Source organism: Sorex araneus, chromosome 2 (assembly GCF_027595985.1).
Source record: "Sorex araneus isolate mSorAra2 chromosome 2, mSorAra2.pri, whole genome shotgun sequence".
NCBI classification, from domain to species: domain Eukaryota; kingdom Metazoa; phylum Chordata; class Mammalia; order Eulipotyphla; family Soricidae; genus Sorex; species Sorex araneus.
The window spans coordinates 228,055,089-228,080,539 of NC_073303.1; the positions used below are offsets into that span (position 1 = coordinate 228,055,089).

A 25,451-nucleotide genomic window follows, 5' to 3' on the forward strand; every position below is an offset into this window, starting at 1 on the left:
ATTCCCGAGGAGTCCCATCACCTATCCCAAAGATCACAGGGACCAAGACTGACAGGTGCTACTCTACAGTCACCACGGTTCCTTAAGACATCCATTTGAGCACACTACCTGGCTCGCCATGGTTTTTATAAAAACCCAAATCTTATTTTAGCAGTCAAGCATTATATGACATCATATGTAACAGCAACTGGTGTCGTTTTGTTTTGTGTCACTTTGTTTTGTTTTGGGACTACTCCAGCCCACTGCCAGGGATGGAAACCAGGCCTCCTGCATGTGAAGAATGCACTATCTCTCCAGCCTGTTCATGGTCATTTAAAAATAACTATACTGAGCGATAGTACAGTGGGTAGGGCACTTGCCTTGTATGCGGCCGACCCAGGTTTGATACAGCACTCCACATGGTACCCCGAGCCTGCCAGGAGTGATCCCTGAGCTCACCCAAGGTATGGTCCCCCCAAAAACAAAATAAAAATAGTTGTATTAAACAAAAGTAACACAGTATTAATGTGCAACACCCACATGAATTTATAAGGCAACGTATAAATTTCAAATTCAAAGTAAATTTCAAATAAATGTGTATGCAATGGGAAATTTCTATCTCTATTTTCAAGCCCTTTTCACCATAGGTACTAAGGATAGGCTCAAAAGCTTAGGCAATCTGCCCAGAGTCACGTAGCTAGTATTAGTCAAACTGGACTTGTACCCCAGACAGTCCGCCTCCATCCTGTACCTAACCCATACTACAGTTATCTCCTCAGATGCAACCAGAATGTTTTTCAAATCCACCAAAAACAAGCCTTCCCTTGTTTTTGAACATAAGGCTTTCTTACTCCCTGTCTCACTTTGCCACTTTTTATGACCCTTGAGTGTCCAATACTCAGGTGTAAGAAAAAGCAACAAGCAAGTGCTAGGTAAATAGCTGAATAGGGCGAGAGTGACCGTACAGTGGGCAGGGCATTTGCCTTGCATGCAGCTGACCTGAGTTCAATCTCCGGTATCCCATATGGTCCCCAAGCACTGCCAGGAGTAACTCCTAAGTGCAGAGCCAGGAGTAACCCCTGAGCATCACTGGGTGTGACCGAAAAAGAAAAAAAAAAAAAAGTAACTGAATTTGCCCCCAGATCAGGGAGATGCTGCCCCACCAAGGCAAGGTATCTCAGTATGTACCTACTGAATGCCCTAAGAGTTCAGTGTTTCTAGAGAAGCTTAAGATCTCTAGTTTTGGGGGCTGAAGTGATAGCACAGCAGGTAGGGTGTTTGCCTTGGAATCAAACGCGGCCGATCTGGGTTCAATTCCCAGCATCCCATATCATCCCCTGAGCACTGCCAAGAGAAATTTTTTTTTTTTCTTTTTTGGGTCACACCTGGCAATGCACAGGGGTCACTCCTGGCTATGCACTCAGGAATTACCCCTGGCGGTGCTCAGGAGACCATATGGGATGCTGGGAATCGAACCCAGGTCGGCTGCGTGCAAGGCAAATGCCCTACCCGCTGTGCTATCGCTCCAGCCCACCAGGAGTAATTCTTGAGTGCAGAGCCAGCAGTAACCCCTGAGCATCGCTGGGTGTGACCCAAAAAGCAAAAACAAAACAAACAAATAAATAAATAAATGTTTTTATTCTTTTTGAGTTTGGGGGAGCCACACCTGACAGTGTTAAGTAACTCCTCTTGGTGTGTTCAGGTGTTACTCCTAGAAGTGCTCAAGAGACCACATGCAGTGCCAGGCACTGAACTGGGGCCAGCCACACTCAAGGAAAGCCTCTTAACTCTATACTATCTCTCCAGCTCCCAAATCTCCAGATTTTAAAATGTCAGCAAATCAGATTCCAAATGGAGCAATAGCACAGCGGGTAGGACATTTGCCTTGCACGCAGCTGATCTGGGTTCAATTCCTCCATCTCTGTCGGAGAGCCCGGCAAGCTACCAAGAGTATCCTGCCCGCACAGCAGAGCCTGTCAAGCTACCCATGGCGTATTTGATATGCCAAAAACAGTAATGACAAGTCTCACAATGGAGACATTACTGGTGCCCGCTCAAGCAAATCTATGAACAACGGGATGACAGTGATATAGTGCTACTATACAAGCTAGAAAACTACCTGTGGCTGCCTGCTTATGACTGGCAGTGCTTCCTGTTCCTCAGACCTGTAAGCCTCTCCATCACATGCCTTTGCTTTCGTGCTTAAGACCCACCACTCTCTGACACATACTCATTCTTTTTTTTCCTTTTTGGGTCACACCCGACGATGCTCAGGGGTTACTCCTGGCTCTGCACTCAGGAATTACTCCTGGTGGTGCTCGGGGGACCATATGGGATGCTGGGAATCGAACCTGGGTCCACCGCATGCAAGGCAAACGCCCTACCCGCTGTGCTATTACTCCAGACCCATCATACTCATTCTTAAAGGTGCCACTCAATTGTCAATTTCAAAATCTCCTCTCTGCACCTGCCCACTATGAACAGTTGTTATGACTATCGTCCATTATGCTTGAGCTCCTCGTGATAGATACTATATCTGCAACTCCAGTGTGAAGGGTGGGACCTCAATGTCTGTTAAATAGGCTGCAAAGTTCCTGCAAAGTGGACCTAGCAAGGAGTTCTATTCAGAGAGCAAACCCTACCCCGGGCTTCATCTCACAAACCTAGCCTCCCTCACCTTAAGGATGTCTTTAATGATCTTCTTCTCATCATGGAAGCGTGCCTTCAACTCCTCCACATAGAACTTGAACAAGTCCAGAGGGGTGGAGCCTGCGAGGGAGGGAGGGAGGGGGGCCTGGCGGGCGGCAGCTTCCAAGGCCTGGGGGTGGGGTCGAGGACAAGACCAGGGAGTGGGGTGCAGAAAGGCTGAAGGGCAGGAAGCCAGACCAGAAAATGGGAAGCCTGGCTGCCTTACCCGGCTGGCCCAACATGTTGGCAAAGCGGACATCGGTGCTGACTGCTGGGTACAACTCCATCCAAGTGGACATAGAGTGCAGCTGCCCTGTCTCGTGCAGCTCGTCCAGGAAGCTCTAAGCAGGAAGAGCCAGTTATAGGGAGAGTAAGACAAGGAGGAAGGGAGAATCAAAGCCTGGGGCAGAGGAGAAAGGGCAGGGAGAATTCAGATTGGGGAAATGCAGGAAAGGGAGGAGAATGAACAGATACAGATGGGAGGCAGAGCACAGTGCGAAGGAGATAATATAAATATGGAGAGGAACAGACTAAAACATGACAACCAGCCCAACTGGGAGCCAAAGAAACAGAAACTTGCCTGCAGCACAGTCTTCCCATGACTTGGCTTCAAATTCCTGAGGTGCTAGAGCTCAATAAATCCCCACCACTGCCACCTCCAAACTGGGGAATACACTATCTCTGCCTGCCTGGACGTCATCTTGGCCTAGTTCCCAAGCCATGCCACTGGGAGGGCGGGGCCCTCTGCTGGCAGTTTTGGAGTGGCGCATACATCTCTCCCTGGAGTTGGGATACAGCCGGCGAAACAAGGGGGGGCCCTGTGCAGCTTGTACTGGGTTGGGCAAGACACAAAGTGGGCCTGGCTGAATGGAGGCAGGATATGGGCCCGTCTCTGATGCAGAGAGCAGCTAAGATACCTGGAAGGCCTCCCGGTTCTTGCGTTGCTGGCGCCGCTCCCGAAGCCGGGCCCGCTCCCGCTCCTCTTCCTCCTCCCTCTCCAAAGCTCGGATGTGCTCCTCAAAGCAGATCAATGCATCTTCCTTATCCATATCTAACCATAGGGAGGAGACTCAGCAGACAGTGCTCCAGTAGGAAACCTTTCAGACCTTAGCACATGCTTCTTGTGGTAGGGAACCTTTTTCAGCCAAGCACCAGTTGGATATTTATAACAGATCAACAGACAGGCCATGGACAGCCCACAAAAAGGAGAAATGTCTGTTTTATGTATAGGGGCCAGACCACAGGATTTTGTGGGTTATATAGAGCCCAGAGGCTCATTCCTCACCTTTCACAGTGCTCCAAAGATGATGCCTTGGAGGTGCCAGGGACACCCAGGGTGGTAGCAAAGAGGAAAAGGAGCTCTGTGGGAAAGGCTACTGAATGGTGGTGCTTGGGGCTCAGAGTTGTGTAAGAAAAAATTAATATATATTCCACACGTAGGAACTGAGTTATTAAAAGTTATTATATGATGGGCTGGAGAGAGAGTACAATGGGATAAGGAGCTTGCCTTGCAGGAGACAACTCATGTTCAACTCCTGGCACTACATATGGTTCCCTGAGTCCTGCCAGAAGTGATCCCTAAGCAGTCAGGTCAGGACTAAGAACTGAGCACTGCTGGGTATGGCAAAAAAGAAAAGTCATCACATAAAATGGTTAACTCGAGGGAGGGTCTAAATTTCATGTCTATGCAATTTGGAATTTATCAGGCTTTAATGGTACTTCAGAAGGTGAATTTCTGGGCTGGAGCGATAGCACAGCGGGTAGGGCATTTGCCTTGCACTCGGCCAACCCGGGTTCGATTCTCAGCATCCCATATGGTTCCCCCAAGCACCGTCAGGAGTAATTCCTAAGTGCAGAGCCAGGAGTAACCCTGTGCAACTCAGGGTGTGACCCAAAAAAGAAAAAAAAAAAAAACACGAAGAAGGTGAATTTCTGATTTAGAGGTTTACGAATAACATTCACTGTAAGAGGGGTGACATAAGCTAAGAAAGTAATTGCCGTAAGTCAGAGAGATAGTACAGCAAGTAAGAGACTTGCCTTGCATGCAGCTCCACCACCAGGAGTAACCCATAAGCAGAGTCTGGAGTAAGCCCTGAGCATCGTAGGCTGTGGAGCCCCCCAAAACTCACTGCCAACTCCAGTTATATCAACTCCTCTCCCAGAGCTACTGCACAGGGCAACAGTGTGGGGGAGAGTGGCATCCAGAGGCACACTAGGATCTCCAGAGCGAAAGGAACTGAGACTGAATGAGCTTTGAAGGCACCTCCAGGAGGCACAAAGGATCAGACCGAGGCACAAGTGAGTGACTGAGGAAAGGAAAAAGTAAGTAGGAATGGAAACTTATGCTTACTCTGCAACTGATGGTCCTGAGCAAAGCTGGGGTTATCCATGAGGTACTGCTGGGCTTGGGACCATGTTGTTTGGAAGTTGACGCTACTCATGCCATCCAGGATGCTCTTCAGGGCCTGGATGTTTCGGCGCCGAAGTTGTTTGGCCTGTTCCTAGGAGGTCAAAGTTCAGGGTGAGACAGGGCAAGAGCAACTCAGACAGGGCCTGGCTGAGAATTCAGGAAAAGGTAGACAGCAAGGAAACTTCAAAAGGGTCAATTTCAGGATTTCATGTCCCCAGGAAGAAGGGGCACAGGCTATAGACCAACCCTTTCCCGCCCTTAATGAGCTCCTGAATGAGGAGCTGGGACTCAGGGGCAACAGAGAAGCAGATGCCCCAGATCTATAGGGAAACAAGCCATGGAGAGTCTAACATGCAACAGACTGATGAGCACTGGTCATTACCTTCTCCTTCTTGGCCAGGAAGAACAGGACATCATCATAAACCTCTTTTCGATCCCTCTCAGGGACCACAGCCCAGACCTCCAGCTCCCCAAAGGTCTGTTCTGCCCGCCTGTGAAGCACATGGACTATGGGTAGGAGACAGAGAACAGTGACCCAAGGCAAGCATGTTCCAGGGTTCCCAGAACCCAGCCCACCCCACTTGGCCCCTGACCGGTAGCGGGTGGTAGAGGTCATGCGTTCATGCTGCTCCAGGAAATGCTGCAAGGTCTGCTTGGCCTCTTTGGCCCGGAGCCGGGCCTCTTCCTTCTCTTCCTTCTCCCGCTGTGCCTTGTAGGCATTGAATGCTTGCTTTTTCTCACTCAACTTGGGCAAAGCACTGGGCAGAGAGAGTGGGAGTGGGGTAGGGATAGAGGCAGGTCCCCACAGCAGGGTCAGGGCACTCTGGGGATGGTTTCCATAGAACTGACTGAGGGACCATGCCTTGACCTAGCAGGCTAAAGAGTGCAGGAAGGAAAATCAGTGAGGGGGAGAGAGGACTCAAAGACATGGCTAATCCTGGGCCCTTTTTCTGTGGGGTTCTCAAGTTATAGTCAGGTTTCTACACTACCTGTCCCTTCTGAGCCAAATCAATTCAATTCAACAATCAATTATTGAATGTCTCATGTCAGACACCTTTCCCTCCTTTCTCCTCCCCAGATTCTCTTAACCTTGTACCTTCCCTCAGACATCTCTCTCCTGATTCTGGCTCCCTACTGTTCTGAGTAGGAACTGGGGTTTCAAGGGCAGTCCCTGGTCCAGCTACACCATGAATAGGGAAGGAGAGCCTGGCTCCCTCTGCACAAGCCTACCTGTAACGGGGGTCAGTGACCACCATCTTCATGGCCTGTTCCCACGAGGCATTGGAAGGGACAGCCTGGAATGGAGCAGGCAGGGTCATGGGGCCTGCATACCACTAGCCCCCTCTAGGACTACTCAGGAGCCCCACTCCAGCACCTTGTCCCTCAGCAGTTCCTTGAAGGCCTGTTTTGCCTTCTCTCGGTTGCTCCAACTGAAGCCAGATCTCTCTGGTTCTGGTTTTGGTTCTTCTTCTTCCTGCTGTAGTGGTTGATGTTGTCCAGTAGAACTGGGAGACAAAAGGGCATTCTCCAGGCCCCAGATCTCAGTGTCCACCGTGATCAGCAGCAAACCGCCCACTCCTGGATCCCCAGGGCTGCCCTTTTCTGCCTTCATAGGTCACACCCAGATCTTCACATCTTTTCTTTTTTCTTTTTTGCTTTTTGGGTCACACCCAGCGATGCTCAGGGGTTACTCCTGGCTCTGCACTTAGGAATTACTCCTGGCTGTGCTCGGGGGACCATATGGGATGCCGGGGCATCGAACCATGGCTGCATGCAAGGCAAACACCCTCCCCGCTTTACTACCACTTCGGCCCTTTACATCCTTTGCAAGAGACCTGGCAGAGGCCAAAGGATGAACCCAGCTGGGAAATTAAAGGGCAGCATCTGTTTACTGAGGCGGGTTGGGGGGGGCTCACCTGGTGGGCCCCTCTTCCACCTGCTGCAGGAAGCCCTGCTCCAGGGGCTGGGCTGCCTCTGACACATCACAATCTTCGCTCCCACCTGGTTCAGGTTCCAGGAGGCCCGTGGGTACTGGCATGGGGCCGGGCGGTGCGGGTGGGGGGTCGGGCTGTGGCTGTGGAGGCTGTGGCTGCAGTGCCTGTGGCTGCTGCTGCTGCTGCTTCCTGCAGGCGAGCCGGAAGCACCGTGTCCAGGGAAAGAGCAGGGAGAGAGAAGGTCAGTCGGGCCAGAGCAGCATGGAGACAGAAACTGAATCCCACCCACACAGTGGGGATAATCAGGAGAGTCCACAGACACTCCTCCAGGGGCCCCAAGTACAGACAGACAGGTGAACAAGTCACTCACCCAGCAGCCTCCTGTTTGACTAGAGCTGTAACAGAAAAGAGAACTTGGTTACAGGTGGCAAAGTGATGCCCCCACCCACCCAGAGCCTTTCCCTGGGTCCTGCCCCTCCTCACCCTCAAGGTCATCCAGGTCCTTGGGCCGGGTCCACCGGGACTCCTTACTCTGGTTATTGTAGTAGTATGGTTTGCCTGTGTCAGACTTGTACTCTTTCCAGGGACACTGTGACAGCAGCAGCTGTAAGAGGAGAGGTCAGAAGACACCAGTTGTCAGGACATCTCCTCCAGCTACAGCTGGGAGAATTAAGGGGACACAGTAAACAGGGGAAGGGACATGGGAATTTTTAGCTACCACCTGACTTGGCATAACATGGGGGAAGGTGGGCTTCCTGAGGTCCCAGATAAGTGGGAGTTGGTCAGGGTGGGTCCTCTGTTCTGGGGGTCAGATATCAGAGCCAATGACTTGGAAAGGTCAGGGTAGCTGGAAGGGAGGGAGACAAGCTCCACTCAGGACCTCTGCCTTGGACTTGAGAACGCTGGGCTTCTCCCACACGGACTGCTTGTCGTCAGCATTGTAGTAGTAGATGCGCCCATCGGGGGCCACGTGTTCACTCCACAGGGCCCTCTGGGGGAAGGGGCACACAGAATGGTGGTCAAGGTTCCTTTCCACAGTTTTCTTCTTCACCCCAGAGATTTAAACTATCAGCCCCAATACTTCTGGCCTTTCTACCCAGAGAACCAAACCAAAACAACTCACCAGAGGGCCTGTCCCAGTCACAGCAGCTAGAAAAGAAGTCAAAGAAAGTATGTTAAGTCCCTGCTCAAAACTCCATCTCATCCCCACCTCCCTTATCCCATCCCCAGTTAAACGTCCCCTAGTCCCAGAAACATCCCAGGCTCCCTGGCATCCCACAAGCATGATCCAGGGTGGGCTCTAGTCCATGGTCCCCTCTCCCCTGTACCCCCCAACCTCCGAGCCTGGGGGGAGCAGGCCCCCAGAAGACTCACAGCTGGCGGTGTCCGCACCCGGAGCCGTCTGCCGAAGAAAGAGGAGGGGGAAGGGTTGGGGCCAAGCCCAGTGGCCCCCAAGACCCAGGCCATGGGGGATGGAGAATCAGGCCAGGCCAGGATCCACGTGTCCTCTCCCAAGGAGCTCTGTTCTGTAACAGGCTTCCCCCACCCTCCAGGGTCATGGCACTAGAAGCCCAGGAAAACCACGCAGTAGTTCCTCTCTCCTTTTTCCTCATGAAGTTTTTTGTTGAGCCAACCTGTGAGTCCATCTCTTCCACAGCAGATGCCAAGTTTGATATCTTATCCAGACTCCACTACTCTGAGCTACTACACTCAGAGAAGGTACACCAAAATCCCCACATACTGTTGCTTCCTCCAGAGGTAAGTAAGAATGAAGCAGAAACTGTATTCAAGAGTTCACAGAACTGGTTCTGTGATGGTAAGGGGTGTCTGGCGGGAGTGTGTCCCTTAAAGGAACTGGGCACGGAAATGTGTAACAAGAGTGTATATGGCTTTGGGCATGAATGTGACAATAGAAGAGCTGAATACATGGCTAGAGAAGAGGACTCAAGTGTGGGAACGCTGCCACAAGTCCAAGGTGGATCCAGTGAGAAGAGGGAAAGAACGGTGATCATATCCCTCTGCTCCAAGTCAGACCCACAGGCGTGCAGGGCAGCGCCTGCTTCCTGGTGGCCCCAGTGCTTACCGCTGCGGTGACAGGCACCGCTGGCATCAGCATTCCTGGCATCATGGGAGGTACCATGCCTGGTATCTGTGGATTTAAAGGAGACAAAATCAGCTACTAAGATGAAGGTTCTGGGCTCTCAACTAGACTAAGAGTTTTCTTCAGTCATTCAGTAGGTATATCACGTGGGCCTGACCCAAGGCTCCCTTCCCACCCGAGTATCTGAAGTCCACACGCCCAACCTTAGCTCCACCCCAGCTAAACTAACAGGGTCTCCTGAGGAGCTGATCCACAAGAAGAAGGTTACCTGTGTGAGTGGTGGTGGTGCCCCCATTGGTGGAAGCATTGGGGGCATAATGCCAGGTGGCATGGGAGGGATGGCTGGTGGTCTCTGACTCATGGGGGGTAGCCCCATCGGAGGAAAGGGTGGGGGGATTCCTGGAGGGGGCATCTGGAACAGGAAAGGAAAAGATACTGAGCAGTGAAGACACTGCTTTGGAGGTCAGAAACCACTCAACTGTCTCCCCACAATTCTACCCTAAACTCTAAAGTAATCCCAGGGCTTTAGTTTGAGGAGCACAAAGTGTGGAAACTGCCTTCATCCTCACCCCTGGTAAAGACTGATAACTTGGGGGTCCTCTGGGTCTAATAAGAAAGCATCACAGCTTCCTGAGAGGTAGAGTAAGGCAAAGGAAGTGTAACCACTATCAGATTGTAGCTAGAAGGTTTCACCTCCTTAGCAACTCATCACCCTAAAGAGGCCTCTCAGATGCAGGCCAGAAGACAGGTGTTCAGGCACCTAAATGCCCCAGTCCCCTGCCTCCCATCTCCTTTCCCTTAATTCGATGTCCATCAATATAATTCCAACCTGACTTATGTGGTATATTTAAAGAATATAGATAAGGAGTAGTGAAAGAGAAAGACAGCCCCACCCAGCCCTCAGATAACAGGGGTCATTTTTCCCACCCACATACCCAACCCGAGCCCCACTATGTCCCAAAGACAAAAAGACAAAGGGGGAGCTATCAACCTAAGGACTAGAGCTTACAGCAGCTCTTCCCACCCAAATACCCAAGCAAAACCATCCCTCTTCCAAAGGGAACTGCACAAAAACTGTGCTGGCAATGCTGCAGTGCAAGGGGCTGGGCAGCTGGGGTATAGGCTGGAAAAGCCAAGCCCAGGGAAAGATGTAAAACTTACGAAGGGTGGTGGCATCATGGGGGGCCCCGGTGGGAAGGGGGCAGGCGCTGCTGGGGGCCGGGGACCAGAATCGGGAACCGACTGTTGAGGGAGAGAAAAGTCATAGGACCCAGGACGGGCAAAGAGATGGGCTTTTGCAGAAAGCAAGCAGAGTGGTGAGGATGAAAAAGGAGCACGAAGTTCAGAGGAAGGGTCTCCAAGTTCCGTTTCCTACCCAGACCCAGCTCTGAGAAACAGGTTAATCTGTTCTCTCTTCCACCATCCCAGAGCCAGCCTGTCAAGCCCCTTCAATGCTATCTTTATTCTGGAAGCTTCTACTTTGCCAAAACCAAAGAAAAGATAGAGGCATCTCTGTTACAGGCACAAACAGGGACTTCCCAGGGCTGTTCGTCTTGTATCCTGACTGTGAATAAAGCCATGTCTCTTTCATGCCAGTAAACAGAGGCCTCTCATGCCTGAACTATCCAGAAGATGGCCCCTTACCACATTCCCCTATTTGAGTAAAACCCCAAGCCCTCTAAACACATTTAGTCCCTAGTCCTTCATAAAACTCATGTTCCTAAGCCTCCCTCTTTACTATCAGAACCTTCCCTATTGGCCTTCCCTATTTAGCTATTTACAATCTTTGGTATGTTCCATTCATCACCTGCCACCTCATTATCTCTATTCTGAATCCCCAAACCACCCCAGTGACCATCCCCTCCTCCATAGACCCTGAACTCCTCTTCCTGGGGGGGATTGCTTTTAAAACCCAAGGGGTCCCTGCTCTACCAACACACAGCCCATCTACTAATCCTCAGTTTAAAGAGCTTTGCTTTTTCTTTGAAGTCTTCCTATTTAAAGCAGATCATCCCAATTTATTCTCTATATGATCCACTATCTTTCCAATTTATTTACACTTTTCCATATATACAACTTCCTTAACTAGAGGGTAATAACCCTCCCTAAGGTAAGGGATCAGATCTTTATCAGATTTATTTTTTTGCTTTTTGTGCCATACCTGCCGATGTACAGGGGTTATTCCTGGTTCATGCACTCAGGAATTACTCCTGGCAGTGCTCGGGGACCATATGGGATGCTGGGAATCGAACCTGGATCGGCTGCATGCAAGGCAAACGCCCTACCCGCTGTGCTATCGCTCCAGCCCCAGATCTGATTTTTTTGAAAGCTAAATTCTTGGTACCTGCCAGTATCTGGCACATGGTGGATACTCAATAAATACTGAATAAATGGATGACTGAATGAACAAATCCTCTCTATATGGAACCTTCCAATTCTAAAAACAACCCCAGAAGATCAAAATGAGGTATGTACAAGGTTCCCATTTCAGCATTATTTGTGAGAACAAAAGATTAGAATCAGTCTAAATACCCACAATAAGGAATTGAGAAATTATAAACAACAGAAAGTGGAATACTATGCAACTATAAAAAGGGAGAAATAATTAAAAAGTCTTGATATCGAATACTCTAAAATATGCTGAAACAAGTGGGGGGAAGCAGAGTGTAGGTAATTCTATTCATAGCATAAAAATCAGACAAGTGATAGTGCACAAGAAGGGGTATAGAGATAAAAAGGTGACCTCCCACTATATAGTTTTTCTGTAACTTTTGGGAATAGGCCACACTGGCAATATTGGGGGTCGACATAGGGTGCTGAAAATCAAACTCAGGAACTCACACATATATGACATATGCTCTATCACTTGAGTCACGTCTCCATTCATGTCCCCAGTCCCTTTTAACTTTTAAATTTGTACCTACATGGTTTTATTACAAATTCCAATTTTTTTTTTTAATAAAGGTGACTTTTTAATTTTGGGTCACACTAGGCAATGCTCAGGGCTTACTCCTGGGTCTGTCTGCTGGGGCTAAAACCTAGGTTGGCTGCATGCAGAGCTAACACTCTACACACATGTCTCTCTCTCTCTCTCTCTCTCTCTCTCTCTCTCTCTCTCTCTCTCTCTCTCTCTCTCTCTCTCTCTCTCTCTCTTTCTCTCTCTCTCTCTCTTTCTCTCTCTCTCTCTAGTGAAGTTTGGAGATTCTGTCCTTATCTGTTCTGGGAATAGAGGGGAAGGGAGAGTTCTAAGGAAAGTTGATAGCTGGCCATCTCACCAGTGCTCCGTATTTCTCAACATTCCCGATCATATGCTGAAAAATTATTTGGGTAGAGAGGGGAGTGAAGCTATAATACACAGGTAGGGCCCTTGTACACTATCAACTGGGATTTGGTCCCTGGAGCCCCAGAGGGTTCTCAAGTCCTATAAGGAGTGATCCCTGTGTGCAGAGCCAAGTATGGCCCAAACCAAAAAAAAAAATAATAATAAAATGCTTTCTAGAGAGATAGTACAGTTGGTAAGTCCTGCACAATGATCTGAGTTTGATCCCTGACACCTGGTTTCCGCCCCCATCAAACCTGCCAGGAATGATCCCTGAGCACAGAGTCAGGATTAAGCCCTGAGCACAGAGGCAGGAGTAAGCACTGAGCACAGTCAGATGTGGCCCCCAAATCAAAAATAAATGTTTTCTAATCACTACCTTTAATAACATCTATCCTTCTCTTACTTTCTTAAACTAAGGAGAAAATAAGTCAAACTACTCCACCTTCAACCATCCCTCTCCTGTATGAGAGCCACTCTGGTCCCAGAAACTTTCTTTGGTGTAGAAAGTCAAAAACTACTCAAGGGAGGAAAAAAAAGAACAGTTTTGTGCAACATTTTCCCACCACAAGCAGTAACTTTCCCACCACAAGCATTTGGAAAGGCTAGCGAAGGGGATCTTCTCTAGCCTTTCCAAATGCTACGTAACATTTGGATCCTCTCTGGTTCCAACTAAGAGACCTACACAACTATATCTCTGTATAAGATAGAGTCATTCTTCACACTTCCCTCCTCCTTATCAAGCCATCACTAAGTCCTGATAATTTATCTCCTAAATCAAACTTTCTCATTTTCTTTGCTTCCACCACCCCATTCCTCATTTTCCTATGACTTACTTGCAAGTTTCATCACATCTACTATATCTGCAGTCATAACAAGTTCATCAAAATTCACCTCATGGTGGGGTGGGGATGGGGGTGCGAAACAGTATAGTGGGTAAGGCACTTGCACTTGCCTTGGATTCGGATGCCCAGGGTTCAATCCCTGTTATACCATATGGTCCCTAGAGGTACCACCAGGAGTGATTCCTTAAGTACAGAGCCAAAAGTAAACACTGAGCATCATCAGGTGTGCCCCCCCCCAACCACACACACACAAAATGCACCTCATGAGGCATTGGACAAGGTATTTGCCTTGCATGCGTCTGATCCAGGTTCAATGGCCAGCATCCCATATGGTCCTGAGCCCACCAGGAGTGATTCCTGAAGTATAGAGCCAGGAGTAACTCCTGAGCACCACCAAGTATGGCTCAAGAAAATGAAACAAAACAAAGTGAAGATATGCTTTTAAAAATGCAATAAAATGTACCTTATGGAGCCAGAGAGGCAAAGATAATATAGGGGTTAACACATATGATCCTTCCAGTAATAATTAATCCCTGAGCAGAGCCAGGAATAAGTCTTGAATATAACTGGATGCCTCTCATTCTCCTAAGCTCTCACCCCACCTCAGGCCATTTGATTAAACTCTTAATGGCTTGTACCATTCTCAGGGTAAAAGACCAAAATACCTGCACCAAGCCTGGGAGATTATACAATAGCAAAAAAAAAACAAAAACAAAAAAAAAACCCCAAACTGCCTTGCTACCTTCACTGAGCTCCAAGGTCTGGGATCCAATCATCCTTCCTCTCAGTTGTCCACCTCTGCCTGGCAGTCTTCCAGTTCCACACTTGCCCTAGCATCTTTCACATCCACCGGTCACTTCCTCAGGAAATCCTCCCTCCACATATCATATACCTTCCCTTTGGCTATTTTCCACTGAAATTTTAGTTATTAGCACAATTGTGATTATGCTCATTTGATATGTTACTAATGCTACAAATTATTTTTAATACTCCTCTGATTTCAAGGTTTTGACTTCATAAATATTAAAATTGTCTTAGAATCAATCAAATATGGGTCTGTACAGTAGACAAGGTGCTTGACTTGCATGCAGCCAACTCTAGAATGGAAACTCTTTAAGGCGGAGGAGCTTTGTCAACTTTGTGTCAACTCCATCCTATCACATTACATTCTTTTTTTTTTCCTTTTGGCTCACACCCATCGATGCACAGGGGTTAATCGTGGCTTAGCACTCAGGAATTACTCCTAGCAGTGCTTGGAGGACCATATGGGATGCTGGGAATTGAACCTGGATCGGCCGCATGCAAAGCAAATGTCCTACCTGCTGTGCTATTGCTCCAGCCCCTCACATTACATTTTCTTCACCTGGCACACTGGCACACAATTGGTGCTAATAAATATTTGTTGATTTAATGACCAAATGGTCTTGGCAGGTACCACAAAACACAGTCATTAGTAAAGTCTAGGAACTATTCAAGGAACAGGCGTCACTCAGTCACTTCTGGCAACAACCAAGGCTTTTCAAACTGAAAAAAATAAGGGGGAATTATTGATTGGTCCAAGGTCCATTCACTGATTTGAGAAATCCCAATCACAGAAAGGTATCCTCTCCTTATCTGACCAGTGTCCCAAGTGGTTAAACCAGCAAGGATTCACCATTTGGGGGCAGGAAAATGCAGTACTTAGGAACCTTACTGGCTACTCCCTGTGATGGTCAATTGACAGTCAACAAAGCCTGATGGCTTAATGCCAGGACTTAGCTATTCCAGTCTGCACATGTATGCCCGACGCCTGAGCTACCTTCCCATTCCCCCAATATTTAGTTTTCGTTTTGGGTCTTTCATTTTTGTATTTTTAGCCTCATCTGGCTATACTCAGGACTTACTCTTGGCTCTGTGCCCATATGAGATGCTAGGTATAGAACATGGGTTAGCTGCATGCAAGGGCCTTCCCCACTGTACTATCTCTCCAGTATGCCAACTGATTTTGGCATACTGGAATATCCTAAAATGAACGTATGTGTATAAACACATGTGGCCAGGTACATTTGTATGATTTGTATAAATTCTCTGGATACAAAATGCTGTGACCATAGGTGTCTTAGAAGAGGTCTGTGTGACTCTGGAAAGGGAAATGCAGTTAAATACTGGTATGAAAAATATAAATAATAAAACTCTTAACTTCACTTAACATGGAATAGAGAATGAAACCTGGGTAAAAATTAACCTACTTTGGACAGTTCTCCACAAAGGACAGGGCAACGGAATGTACATAAATTACTATGGAACTTCCACAGTGCTCCATTCCCTAGATCTCCCAAGTATGATGCATATGCCTTTTTCTCGCAAAATACCACTACCCCTAACTCACTTGCTTCAACAATGCTACAACTAGGGGTTTATTATTCCTGGGTGAGATATAGGTGAAAAGGGACTGAAAGCAAAGCATAGGGGCCAGAGATCACAGTGTGTAAGGTACTTGCCTTGCAAGCAGACAACTGGGAGCTGATCCCTTGTACCATATATTATCCTCTGGGCCCTGCCAAGAGTGATCCCTGAGCACAGAGCCAGGAGTAAGACCTGAGCACAGCTGGGTGTGGTCTAGAAAACAAATGAAAAGTATATCCTGTGTCTCTCCTGGAACAAAATCATATTGGCAGGCTGAGAGATAATGGAGACTTGACTATCTATTCATTATGTGTTCACCTGGACCAACAGAAGGGCCCTTAGGACACAATCAATCCTTCTCAGCCTCTACACCTAAGGAACCTGTCTCAGAACAGATTCAGAACAGATGACAAGAATGAGAAACAGGAACCAAGAATGTAGATTAGCGTTGTAGCACTTGCCTGGCCTGTGTAAGGCCCTGGATTCAACACCCAGCACCTTAAGAAGAAAAACAGAAAAACCCAAAAGATAATGAAAGAAGGACTAACAGTTAATAGCTAATATTTATTGAGTGTTTATTATGAGCCAGAGACCATGCCAATCATTTAATCCTTGCAATTATGTTATTTTCCCATTTTATAGATAAGCTGAAGTTCAGATAAATTAAGTAACCGAACCATGATACCAAGAATTTAAATGGCAGAGATATGTTTCAAATCCAGTTTGACCCCACAGCCTGTGCTTTCAACTACTCCACAATGCTACCTCCCTACCAGATAGATTGATGGCATTGCTGGTACTTTTTGCAATCAAATTAATTCCCATTTTCTTTTCATCCCAATCCTCATGCTCTCCTGAAAACCTCTGACAGCCTGGTGATACATCCCAAGGTCAGCCTGGTCTGACTCATTCCCTAAAGGGATTTGTATTAGAAAAATGAAGGTCAGATAGCACAGCCCTCAGAAAGATCAAAAAAGTAACCACCAGATGTAACTCAGTGGTCAGAACACTAGCCTTGCATGAGGCCCTGGGATCAATTCCCAGCAATGGTCCCCCAGCACCTCAGGTGAGGCTCTGAAAGAAAACTTCCCCGAAAGCATCTTCAAAAAGAAAAGTAGCAGGTCAGAATAATAGCAGGCCAGGCACTTGCCTTGCACTTAGCCCTCCAGGACTGAATTCCTGCTAATACATATGTCCCTAGCCCAGCCAGGAGTATTCTATTAAAAGAGGACTAAGTCCTGAGCACTGCTGGGTATGGCCCAAATCCCACACCTCCTGCTTCTCTCCCCCCCCCCCAAGAAAAACATAAAAAGGATCATGGAAACTGAAAGACGAGATGATTAACCTCACCCCCCTCCTTTTTGTGTGTATGTTTTGTTTTGTTTGGGGGGCACACTCGACGTGCTCAAGGATCACTCGTGGTGCTGCCACCGAAGGACATGGAATGCCAGAGATCAAACCCGGGACCCCCACGCACAGGGCCAACTCACTACCTGCTGTACTATCCTCCAGGCCCCCCAACCAGTTGGCCTTTTCCATTTCCCTTCCTCCCTTCCTGATTTCAAGATCTACCCAGTCCCACTCCTCAGTTCACCTTATACTTCATGTGCCCCACAGTCCGTGGCTGTCTTACTGGAAAAGATCTTGTTTCTCTCCATCCTGCCATCTCATCACTTTTCCACTGAAGAACTCTTACTACTGGCTTTCCCTTAAGGGTAGGTCTCAACCCCCTCGTCCTTTACTGAGTCTTGCAGGCTTCGCGCCTACCATCCCGGCCACGTCCCTGCGGACTTTCTGCAGTCCCAGCTAAAGGCCTCCATCTTCACGCAATTTTCCTTCACTTCCCCACCTGCTAGCGCCCATTCTGCCCAACTCTCTCGAGCACCCCCCCATCTAGGAGCTGGAGAGCGGGGCGAACGTTGGCACGCTTCCCCCTAACAATGCTGTTTCCAGTTCGGGCACCCTGAGGCCCAACGAAAGGTAATGACTCGCCCAAGGTCACACAGAGTTGATCCAACTTGTGGAGGGCAGGGGGAGGGGGAGGGGGCTCTGCGCTCCCCCTTCCCCGACTCCGCGCGCGGGTCAGGGTCAGAAGCCTCTTCTCTCAGGAGACAATGCCTCCTCCTCACCTCGAGAGACAATGCAAGGAACCGACAGACCGGCTCTCGAGGGGTCTGAGGAAGCCGCGGGGCTTCCCAAGGGCACGCGCGGGGTGGGGGGGCGAGGGGCTGGAGACACTCCCGACTCCCAGAAGGAGCACTGTGGCCCCAGGCGCCCGCCCCCTCTCCTTGCCCACCCTTCTCCACAAGCCCACCCCTCGCTTCCCCCACGCCTCCTCTTCACCTGGTCCCGAAACTCTCTTTCCCTCACGCCCCCGACCCCCGCCAGCTTCCAACATGGCCTCCCCCGCCCCCTCCACCCCAAATCCCCGCCCCCACCCCCCTCCCGGGCGCCTCTCGCGACCCCCAGCCTCCCCTCGCCCTCCCCGGGCGTCCCGGGAGCCCCCGGCGGCACCCGGCGGCCTCCCCGACCCCCAGACCTCGGCCCGGGCCGCCGGGGGCGCTGTGGGACCGCCCCGGGCCCCTCCACCCCCGCGCGGGGACGTTACCATGCCAGAGCCTCCGAGCAGCTGGGCCGGCTCGGCCCACCCGCCAGTAAGAGCTGTTCTCATTGGCCGAGCCGCAGCCGGGGGGGCGGGGCCGGCGGGGGTCGCACCCCTTGCTGGCCGGGACTCCGCTCGCTCTCGCCGCCGGGCCCGGCCCTGCCCCACGCGGCCCCGCCCCCGCGCCGCCCGCGGCGGAGCCACCCGCGGAGCCACCCCCGGCGCGCCGGCCGCGCCTCTGGCGGACGGTCCCGGCGGCCAGCGCCCCTGAGGCGCGAGGCGCGGGCGTCTGGGCGCTAGTCTGCGTCTCTCCCGCCGCCCGCGCGACCGAGTGGGCTCCCAGAATAAGGGGGATCTGCGCTTTGTAATTCCACGCGTGTTACTTTTAGCGCGGCAGGTAATTCTCTCATCCAACCATTATCTGTTGAGCCGGAAAGTCCTCCAGGCACGGGCCCCACGGTTGGAAAGAAAGAAGAAGAAGAAAAAAAAAAAAAGCCGTGGGGACCCCTAGCCGGGTGGGGCGTCACGCAGAGGCGTGATAACGAAGTGATTTTCAGTCATCTGAACGGTGTCATCTGCGAACCTGGGCCCACGTGTTTATTAAATTGAGGATTTGGATGCGAAGAGTTAGTGCAGGCGTTCAGGCGCTGTCCTGGCACGCACGCAGCTGCCCCCGGCCTTTGGCCCCCCAGTACTGCAGGTGTGACCTGAAAGCTAAAAAGTAAATGAAATTAAGTTGAGGATTTGAGGTAAGTATTTTCTTGTGCAGGTAAGGGAGTGCTAAGCCTAAACTAATATGCGGAAAGATCTTGTGACAGGGCTTTGGGAGCTCTGGTGGAGAAAAAGTGGTAACACCTTCCTCCAACGCTGGAGCTTTTCCTTCATCCTTTCACCCTTACTCTGCTGGACGATAGGGTTCTGAGATCAAGAACTGTTGGAGCTGGGCCCAGCTTGCTAAGAGCTTAGAGTAGCGGGGGAGAGAGGAAAAGAACCAACCCTAGGATGGGGAATGAAATGGCTGACATGGGAGAGAAATCTCATCTTTATGATATACAGCTGCCCTCAAGTGAAAGCCTAGTCCTCTGGAATTTGTTCTTTATTGTTGTTCTTTGTTTTGGTTTTGGGGGGGGTCACACCAGTGCTTATGGGTTGCTCCTAGTAGTGGTCCTCTGGGGACCATATAGTACCAGGAACTGAACCCAAGGCACCACGTGTACTCTAGCCCCATTTTCTTTTTCCTGCTTGTAATTTTTTTTGAGACACTCCCCAACCCAAGCATATCCAAAGTGATTAGAGGTCCATAACGATTTGTCAGTCACGTAGTTCATAGGACTGGAGCATAAGCTTTGCATATTGGAGGCCCAGACTTAGTCCTGAGTATAGCATGGTCTTCTAATTTCAGGGGGTGTGGCCCTAAAATAAAACAATTTATTAATCATTTTATAGTTTTCTTGTTTTAATGATGGATTTCTTAGGATACACCAACATACTTTAAAGTAAAACATAATATTTGTTGGGGCCCTAGCAATATATAGTGAATAGGGTGTTTGCTTTGCATGAGTTCAATCCTGGTCATTCCATCCCATATGGTGTCATGGAGTCGTGTGTGTGTGTGTGTGTTGTAGCAGTAGTAGTAGTAGCAGCAGTAGTAGTAGTAGTAGTAGTAGTATTCCCTCAGTCCTCTTCCCCCCACCCCACCCCACTCTGCACTGCCAGGAGTGATCCCTGAATGCAGAGCCAGAAGTAACCCGAGTACCAGCAGGTGTAGTACAAAAGCCAAAATAAAATATTCAGTCTGTAAATTTCCATTGGCACACTGGCCCTATCCTCCACAAACAATAGGGACAGGTATGAAGGTTTAACTTACTTTTCCTGTCCTCTCTCCCCAACTCTTAAACATCATTCCCATCTCCCATCTGCCAATTTTAATTCTATGAAGTCTGTTAGTTCAATTTTCAGTTCTTACAGAACAGTGATGATACACTCTATTCAGAGTTGAGACATAGAAAATTGATTACTCTTCATTTCCCATGCCTGACATTAATAATGTCTTGGTTTTTTATTTGTTTAGTTTCCTGTGTTTTGTCATGAACTCTGTCTCAAAATCTCTCCTTAAATCTTTCCTCAGGATTACGAGATAGGAAAGAGCGTCTGTCAGCTTCATCTCTGTGAAGACATTCTGCTGGAGCCTCTGCCCTGCTCCACGTGGAGCTTCCTCAGCCTCTGCAGCCCATCTGGCTTCTCCCTCTAGGCGTTTACATTGCCTCCCTGTTTTTGTTGGTTCTTTAATTTTCCATATTTATGTCTTTGCCTATCTTGATTTATTTCCCCCTACCCCATTATTTGGCTCTCTGGGCCATACCTGGTGATACTGATGTCAGTGGGTCCATAGGTGGCTTATGTGAGGTGGGGAGGAGATGGTCACTTTCTCCCAATCCGCCTCTGCCACTTAGGATCCAGGGTTATTGGGTTCTTGTCTCACCTTGCAAACAAGAATTTCAGGAGCATACGAGCAGTGAAGTAAAATCAGATTTTATTTGGAGGTTTTTGAAGAGAAGGAGGAAGAGAAAATGGAGAGTGGAGAGTAACGTGCTCAAGAGAGAATGTAGGCTTCTCCAAAGGTGGAGAGAGCCCCTACACACACCCAACATTAGATATGGAAGCATGAAAGTACACATCTCAAGAGGGGAGATGCGGGCAACACATGTGCTCAGGCACATGTGGCCACATGTGGGCACAAGCAGCACATGTGCTCAGCCATGTTCCCACGCATAAGCAGCACATGGGCTGGGGCAGCATATATGTACTCTTCCTTTGTTCAAGGTGGCTTTTATAGGGTTTTTCCAACCTGCCCCTGAGTGGGGCTTCTACCTAGGCAAAAGTCCTTTGCTAGGGAGGTTGCCAAGGGGGTAAGGTGGGAGTGATGATGGTTTTCTTTGAAATTCCTTTCCTGGCCTTTTGTTTCTTCTGGAGCTTCTGTCAGAGGCGGGGGTGGGGGGGGGGGAGAAGGGGGGGGTCCAGCCTTCCCTGTTTTTTTTTTTGTTTTTTTTGTTTGTTTTTTGTTTTTTTTGTTTTTGTTTTTTGCTTTTTGGGTCACACCCGGCGATGCACAGGGGTTACTCCTGGCTTTGCACTCAGAAATTACTCCTCGCAGTGCTCAGGGGACCATATGGGATGCTGGGATTCGAACCCGGGTCGGCCGCGTGCAAGGCAAACGCCCTACCCGCTATGCTATGGCTCCAGCCCCTTCCCTGGGTTTACTGCTGGTCAGGTGAAAGTCTTATCAGTTTTTAGTTCCTGTTTTCGGCAAAACTGGCTTTTTGCAACTTCAGGGCTACTGATATTACTTCCCAGGAAATTCATTGCCATTGCCTTGAAAAAGGGGACCTTCCCTATCTACCTGCCTACCTACATCAATGCTCAGGGCTTCTCCTGGCTTTGCACTCAGGAATTACTTCTGACACTGGAATGCCAGGCTTGAACCTGGGGCTGGCCACATGCAAGCCAAATGTCCTACCCACTGTAGTCGCTCCAGCTCCCACCCCCACTTTTTTCTTTTGAGCCAGACTTGGTAGCGCTCTGGGCTTACTCCTGTCTGCACTCAGGGATCACTCTTGGCAGGCTCAGGGGACCAAATGGGATGTTGGAAATGAAAACAGGCTGGCTGCACTGCCAGGCGAGCATCTTACCTATGGTGCTATCTCTCCACTAGGGGGACTGTCACACTGTACTGTAGAACTGTCGTCCCGTTGTTCATCGATTTGCTCAAGCGGGCACCAGTAATGTCTCCATTGTGAGACTTGTTACTGTTTTTGGTATATCAAATATGCCACAGGTAGCTTGCCAGGCTCTGTCTGCTGTGTGGGTGGGATACTCTGTCTTATAACTGAACAATAATTAACAATCAGAGTCAGGTTTTCCTCCCAGACTATACATTTCTCAATGTCATTATTATCTCATAATTATATACCATATTTCTGGTACAATGTATACTGAACCACAAAACAGCATCTTAAGAAGGCAGTAGGATTTAAAAATTAGGCGGGGGGCCTGGAGTGATAGTACAGTGGGTAAGGCATTTGCCTTGCAGATTCTGACCTAGGTTCAATCCCTGGCATGCCAAACGGTCCCCCAAGCACCATTAGAAGTTATTCCTGAGTGCAGAGCCAGGAATAAGCCCTGCTGAGCATTGCTGGGTGTGGCCCAAAAACAAAACAAACTGTGGGGGGAAGAGTTTGGGGGAGGGTGCAATTGGCTAGAAGGATGGCTTTGCGTGCAGATGCCCTAGGTAAGATCTCTGGCACTGCAGTGTACCACAAACACACCAGAAACCCCCAACTACTGAAATGGGAGCAACCCAAATCACTGCTTACATTATAACCCAAAATCCAAACGAAAATACTGGTAAAAAGAAGACAGGTATATACATCTATCTAACATACGATTAGATAAGACTTAGAGGTATGACTTCCTGAAAGCTAAAAATACACTACAGACAAGAAAAGCAAAATTGGGGGCTGGAGCAATAGCACAGCAGGTAGGGCGTTTGCCTTGCAAGAGGCCGACCCGGGTTCGATTCCCAGCATCCCATATGGTCCCCTGAGCACCGCCAGGAGTAATTCCTGAGTGCAAAGCCAGGAGGTAACCCCTGTGCAATGCCGGGTGTGACCCAAAAAGAAAAAAAAAAAAGCAAAATTGTTGAACAAAATCAAAAGGTAACTCATGCCTCAAATTATCTTTCTTTTTTTTTTTTTTTGCTTTTTGGGTCACACCCAGCAATGCACAGGGGTTACTCCTGGCTCATGCACTCAGGAATTACTCCTGGCGGTGCTCAGGGGACCATATGGGGTGCTGGGATTTGAACCCGGGTCGGCCGCGTGCAAGGCAAACGCCCTACCCGCTGTGCTATCACTCCAGCCCCTCAAATTATCTTTCTTAAAAAAAATATTTCTCTATTAAAGGTACCTCTACCATACAGTAAAAAGTAAGTCAGGAATATCCAGATAATCAAGATCTTATTACATAAATTATGGCTCTTTTCAAACTGACAAATGCAGCAAGGACAAATGTTGAGACATATTCATCTTACTAGGGAGATTATAGTAGGTATAAGGCTTGCCTTGTATGCAACAGACCAGGGTTTGATCCCTGGTACCACATAGGGTCCCTCGAGCCCTACCAGGAGTGATCTCTGAGTGCAGACTCGGGAGTAAGCCCTGAGCACTGCTGGTTGTGACCCAAAAACACAAACAAAAATAATAGTATAGTGAATTTTAATATATATATATAGATAGAGTCATATATAACCATCACTATAAACATGACATAAAATGTTCTCTTTAGGGGCCAGAGAGATAGTACAGAAAATAAAGCATTTGTCTTGCCCATGGCCAACCAAGGTTTGATACCTGGCACCTCAGGTGATCACCCAAGTCCACTGGGAGTAATCCTTGAACACCACTAGGTGTGGTCCCCAACCCAAAACCAAACAAACAAAAACATGTTCTCTTTAGGAGCTGAAGAGATAGTATAGTGGGTGGGCAATTTGCTTTGCACACAGCTGAGCTGAATTCAATCCTCAGCACCACATATGGTCACCTGAGTCTCGCCAAGAGGGATCCCTGAGCACCACAAGGGTGCTGCTTAAAAATAAAAACAAAAGACATATCAGGGCTAGACCTATAGGACAGCAGGGAAGGTAGTTGTCCTTGCACACAGCCAACCTAGTTTTATTTTTTGCTTTTTTGGGGTCGTGCGCCTGGTATGCTCAAGGATTACTCCTGGCTCTGCATTTAGGAATTACTCCTGGCAGTGCTCGAGGGATCATACGGGATGCCCTGATGGTGGTTGGGGGTCCATAATGATTCTTTATGGTGGTCCAACCACCCCAGCAGTGCTCAGAAACATATGGGTCAACCAGCTGTACTAATGGAACATGTGGTACCAGGGATCAAAATGGGAGTTGGCTGCATGTGAGAAATACTCCATAAAACTCCTAATTTAAAAAAAAAAAAGGCTGAATTATTTTCCAAAGTGATTGTGACATTTTACATTCATTCACAATCCTCTACAACACTAAGTACTGTGACATTTTTCACTGTGACATCTTTATCATACTTAACACTTTGTTGTGGTTTTAACTTGCATATTCTCTAATGATTAAAGATGTTAAGAGCCTTTTCATGGAGCTGGAGAAATACTACAGTGGGTAAGGTGCTTGCCTTGCCCACAGCTGATTTGGATTTGATCCCCATCCCTCCATACTTCCCCCAAGCCCACCAAGTTCTGTTTGAGCACAGAAAAAGGAGTAAGCCCTGAGCACTGCCAGATATGTCCCCCCCCCAAAAAAAAAATAAACCACATCCTCATGCTTGTTATTTTCATACCTTCTTTCATGGGGTATCTACTCAAATTCACCCCTTTTTTGTAGGGAGGGGTTTGCACACCCAGCAATGATCAGGGATTACTCCTAGCTTTGCACTCTGCAATTACTCCTGGCAGGCTCAGGGAAGCTTATGGGATGCTGAGGATGAACACCAAGTTAATGCATGCAAGGCGTGTGGCATACCTGCTGTACTATTACTCCACCCAGATTTGCCCACTTTGGGGGATGGGTGGATGTGGCCATACCTGAAGGTGCTCAGGGGCTATTTCTGGCTCTGTGCTCAGGAGTGACCTCCAGCAGTGCTCAGAGAACCATATGTGGTGCCAGAGATTTGAACCAGTGGCTTAGCGACCACAATTGTATATAAGACTTATATAAGCCTTACTTCCTGTACTCTCTCTCTCTGGTTCCATATCTCTGCATTTAAAAGGCTGGATTGTTTTTCTTATTGAAATGTAATGTTTATCTATTCAGAATAAGTCCTTTATCAGATATATTTTGTTAGTAATTTTTTTATCAGTGACTTCTATTTCTTCCTTTCTCCTCTTTTTTTGAGGGGGGGGGAGTAGCCCCAAAACAAAAACAAATCTTGGGGCAGTGAGATAGCTCAGAGGGTATGTTTTACATGCAGGAAGTCTAGGTTTGATCCCTGACACCACCATGTGGTTCCCAAGCCAAGTGCTGGGAGTGAATCCCTCCCAATCCCAGCACTCAAAAACAAGCTAGAGCAGGCCAGAGCAATACCACAGCAGCCCATCTGGGGTTCAATCCCCAGCACCCCATATGGTCCCCTAAACCCACCA

At 48.6% G+C, this 25,451-nt stretch overlaps 1 protein-coding gene across 5 annotated transcripts in view; it reads right to left on the reverse strand.

The window, feature by feature from the left end:
- Positions 1 to 25,451, reverse strand: part of PRPF40B (pre-mRNA processing factor 40 homolog B) — a 66,152-nt gene that overhangs the window by 6,759 nt on the left and 33,942 nt on the right. Inside the window, exons 1-18 of one of the 5 annotated variants that reach the window (XM_055125771.1) lie at positions 17,256 to 17,589; positions 10,274 to 10,354; positions 9,381 to 9,524; positions 9,095 to 9,160; positions 8,386 to 8,413; positions 8,135 to 8,160; positions 7,892 to 8,002; positions 7,495 to 7,615; positions 7,382 to 7,406; positions 6,994 to 7,200; positions 6,453 to 6,582; positions 6,308 to 6,372; positions 5,671 to 5,835; positions 5,460 to 5,568; positions 5,018 to 5,168; positions 3,585 to 3,718; positions 2,894 to 3,008; positions 2,657 to 2,748 (exon numbers count right to left, since the gene is read on the reverse strand). In XM_055125771.1, the coding sequence (XP_054981746.1) occupies positions 2,657 to 2,748; positions 2,894 to 3,008; positions 3,585 to 3,718; positions 5,018 to 5,168; positions 5,460 to 5,568; positions 5,671 to 5,835; positions 6,308 to 6,372; positions 6,453 to 6,582; positions 6,994 to 7,200; positions 7,382 to 7,406; positions 7,495 to 7,615; positions 7,892 to 8,002; positions 8,135 to 8,160; positions 8,386 to 8,413; positions 9,095 to 9,160; positions 9,381 to 9,524; positions 10,274 to 10,354; positions 17,256 to 17,327 (1,842 nt within the window). In that variant the 5' untranslated portion in view covers positions 17,328 to 17,589. Of the gene's footprint in view, positions 1 to 2,656; positions 2,749 to 2,893; positions 3,009 to 3,584; positions 3,719 to 5,017; positions 5,169 to 5,459; positions 5,569 to 5,670; positions 5,836 to 6,307; positions 6,373 to 6,452; positions 6,583 to 6,993; positions 7,201 to 7,381; positions 7,407 to 7,494; positions 7,616 to 7,732; positions 7,760 to 7,891; positions 8,003 to 8,134; positions 8,161 to 8,385; positions 8,414 to 9,094; positions 9,161 to 9,380; positions 9,525 to 10,273; positions 10,355 to 17,255; positions 17,590 to 18,269; positions 18,417 to 25,451 lie in introns of those variants that run through there. The other 4 variants (XM_055125772.1, XM_055125773.1, XM_055125774.1 and 1 more) reach the window with 4 other exon arrangements.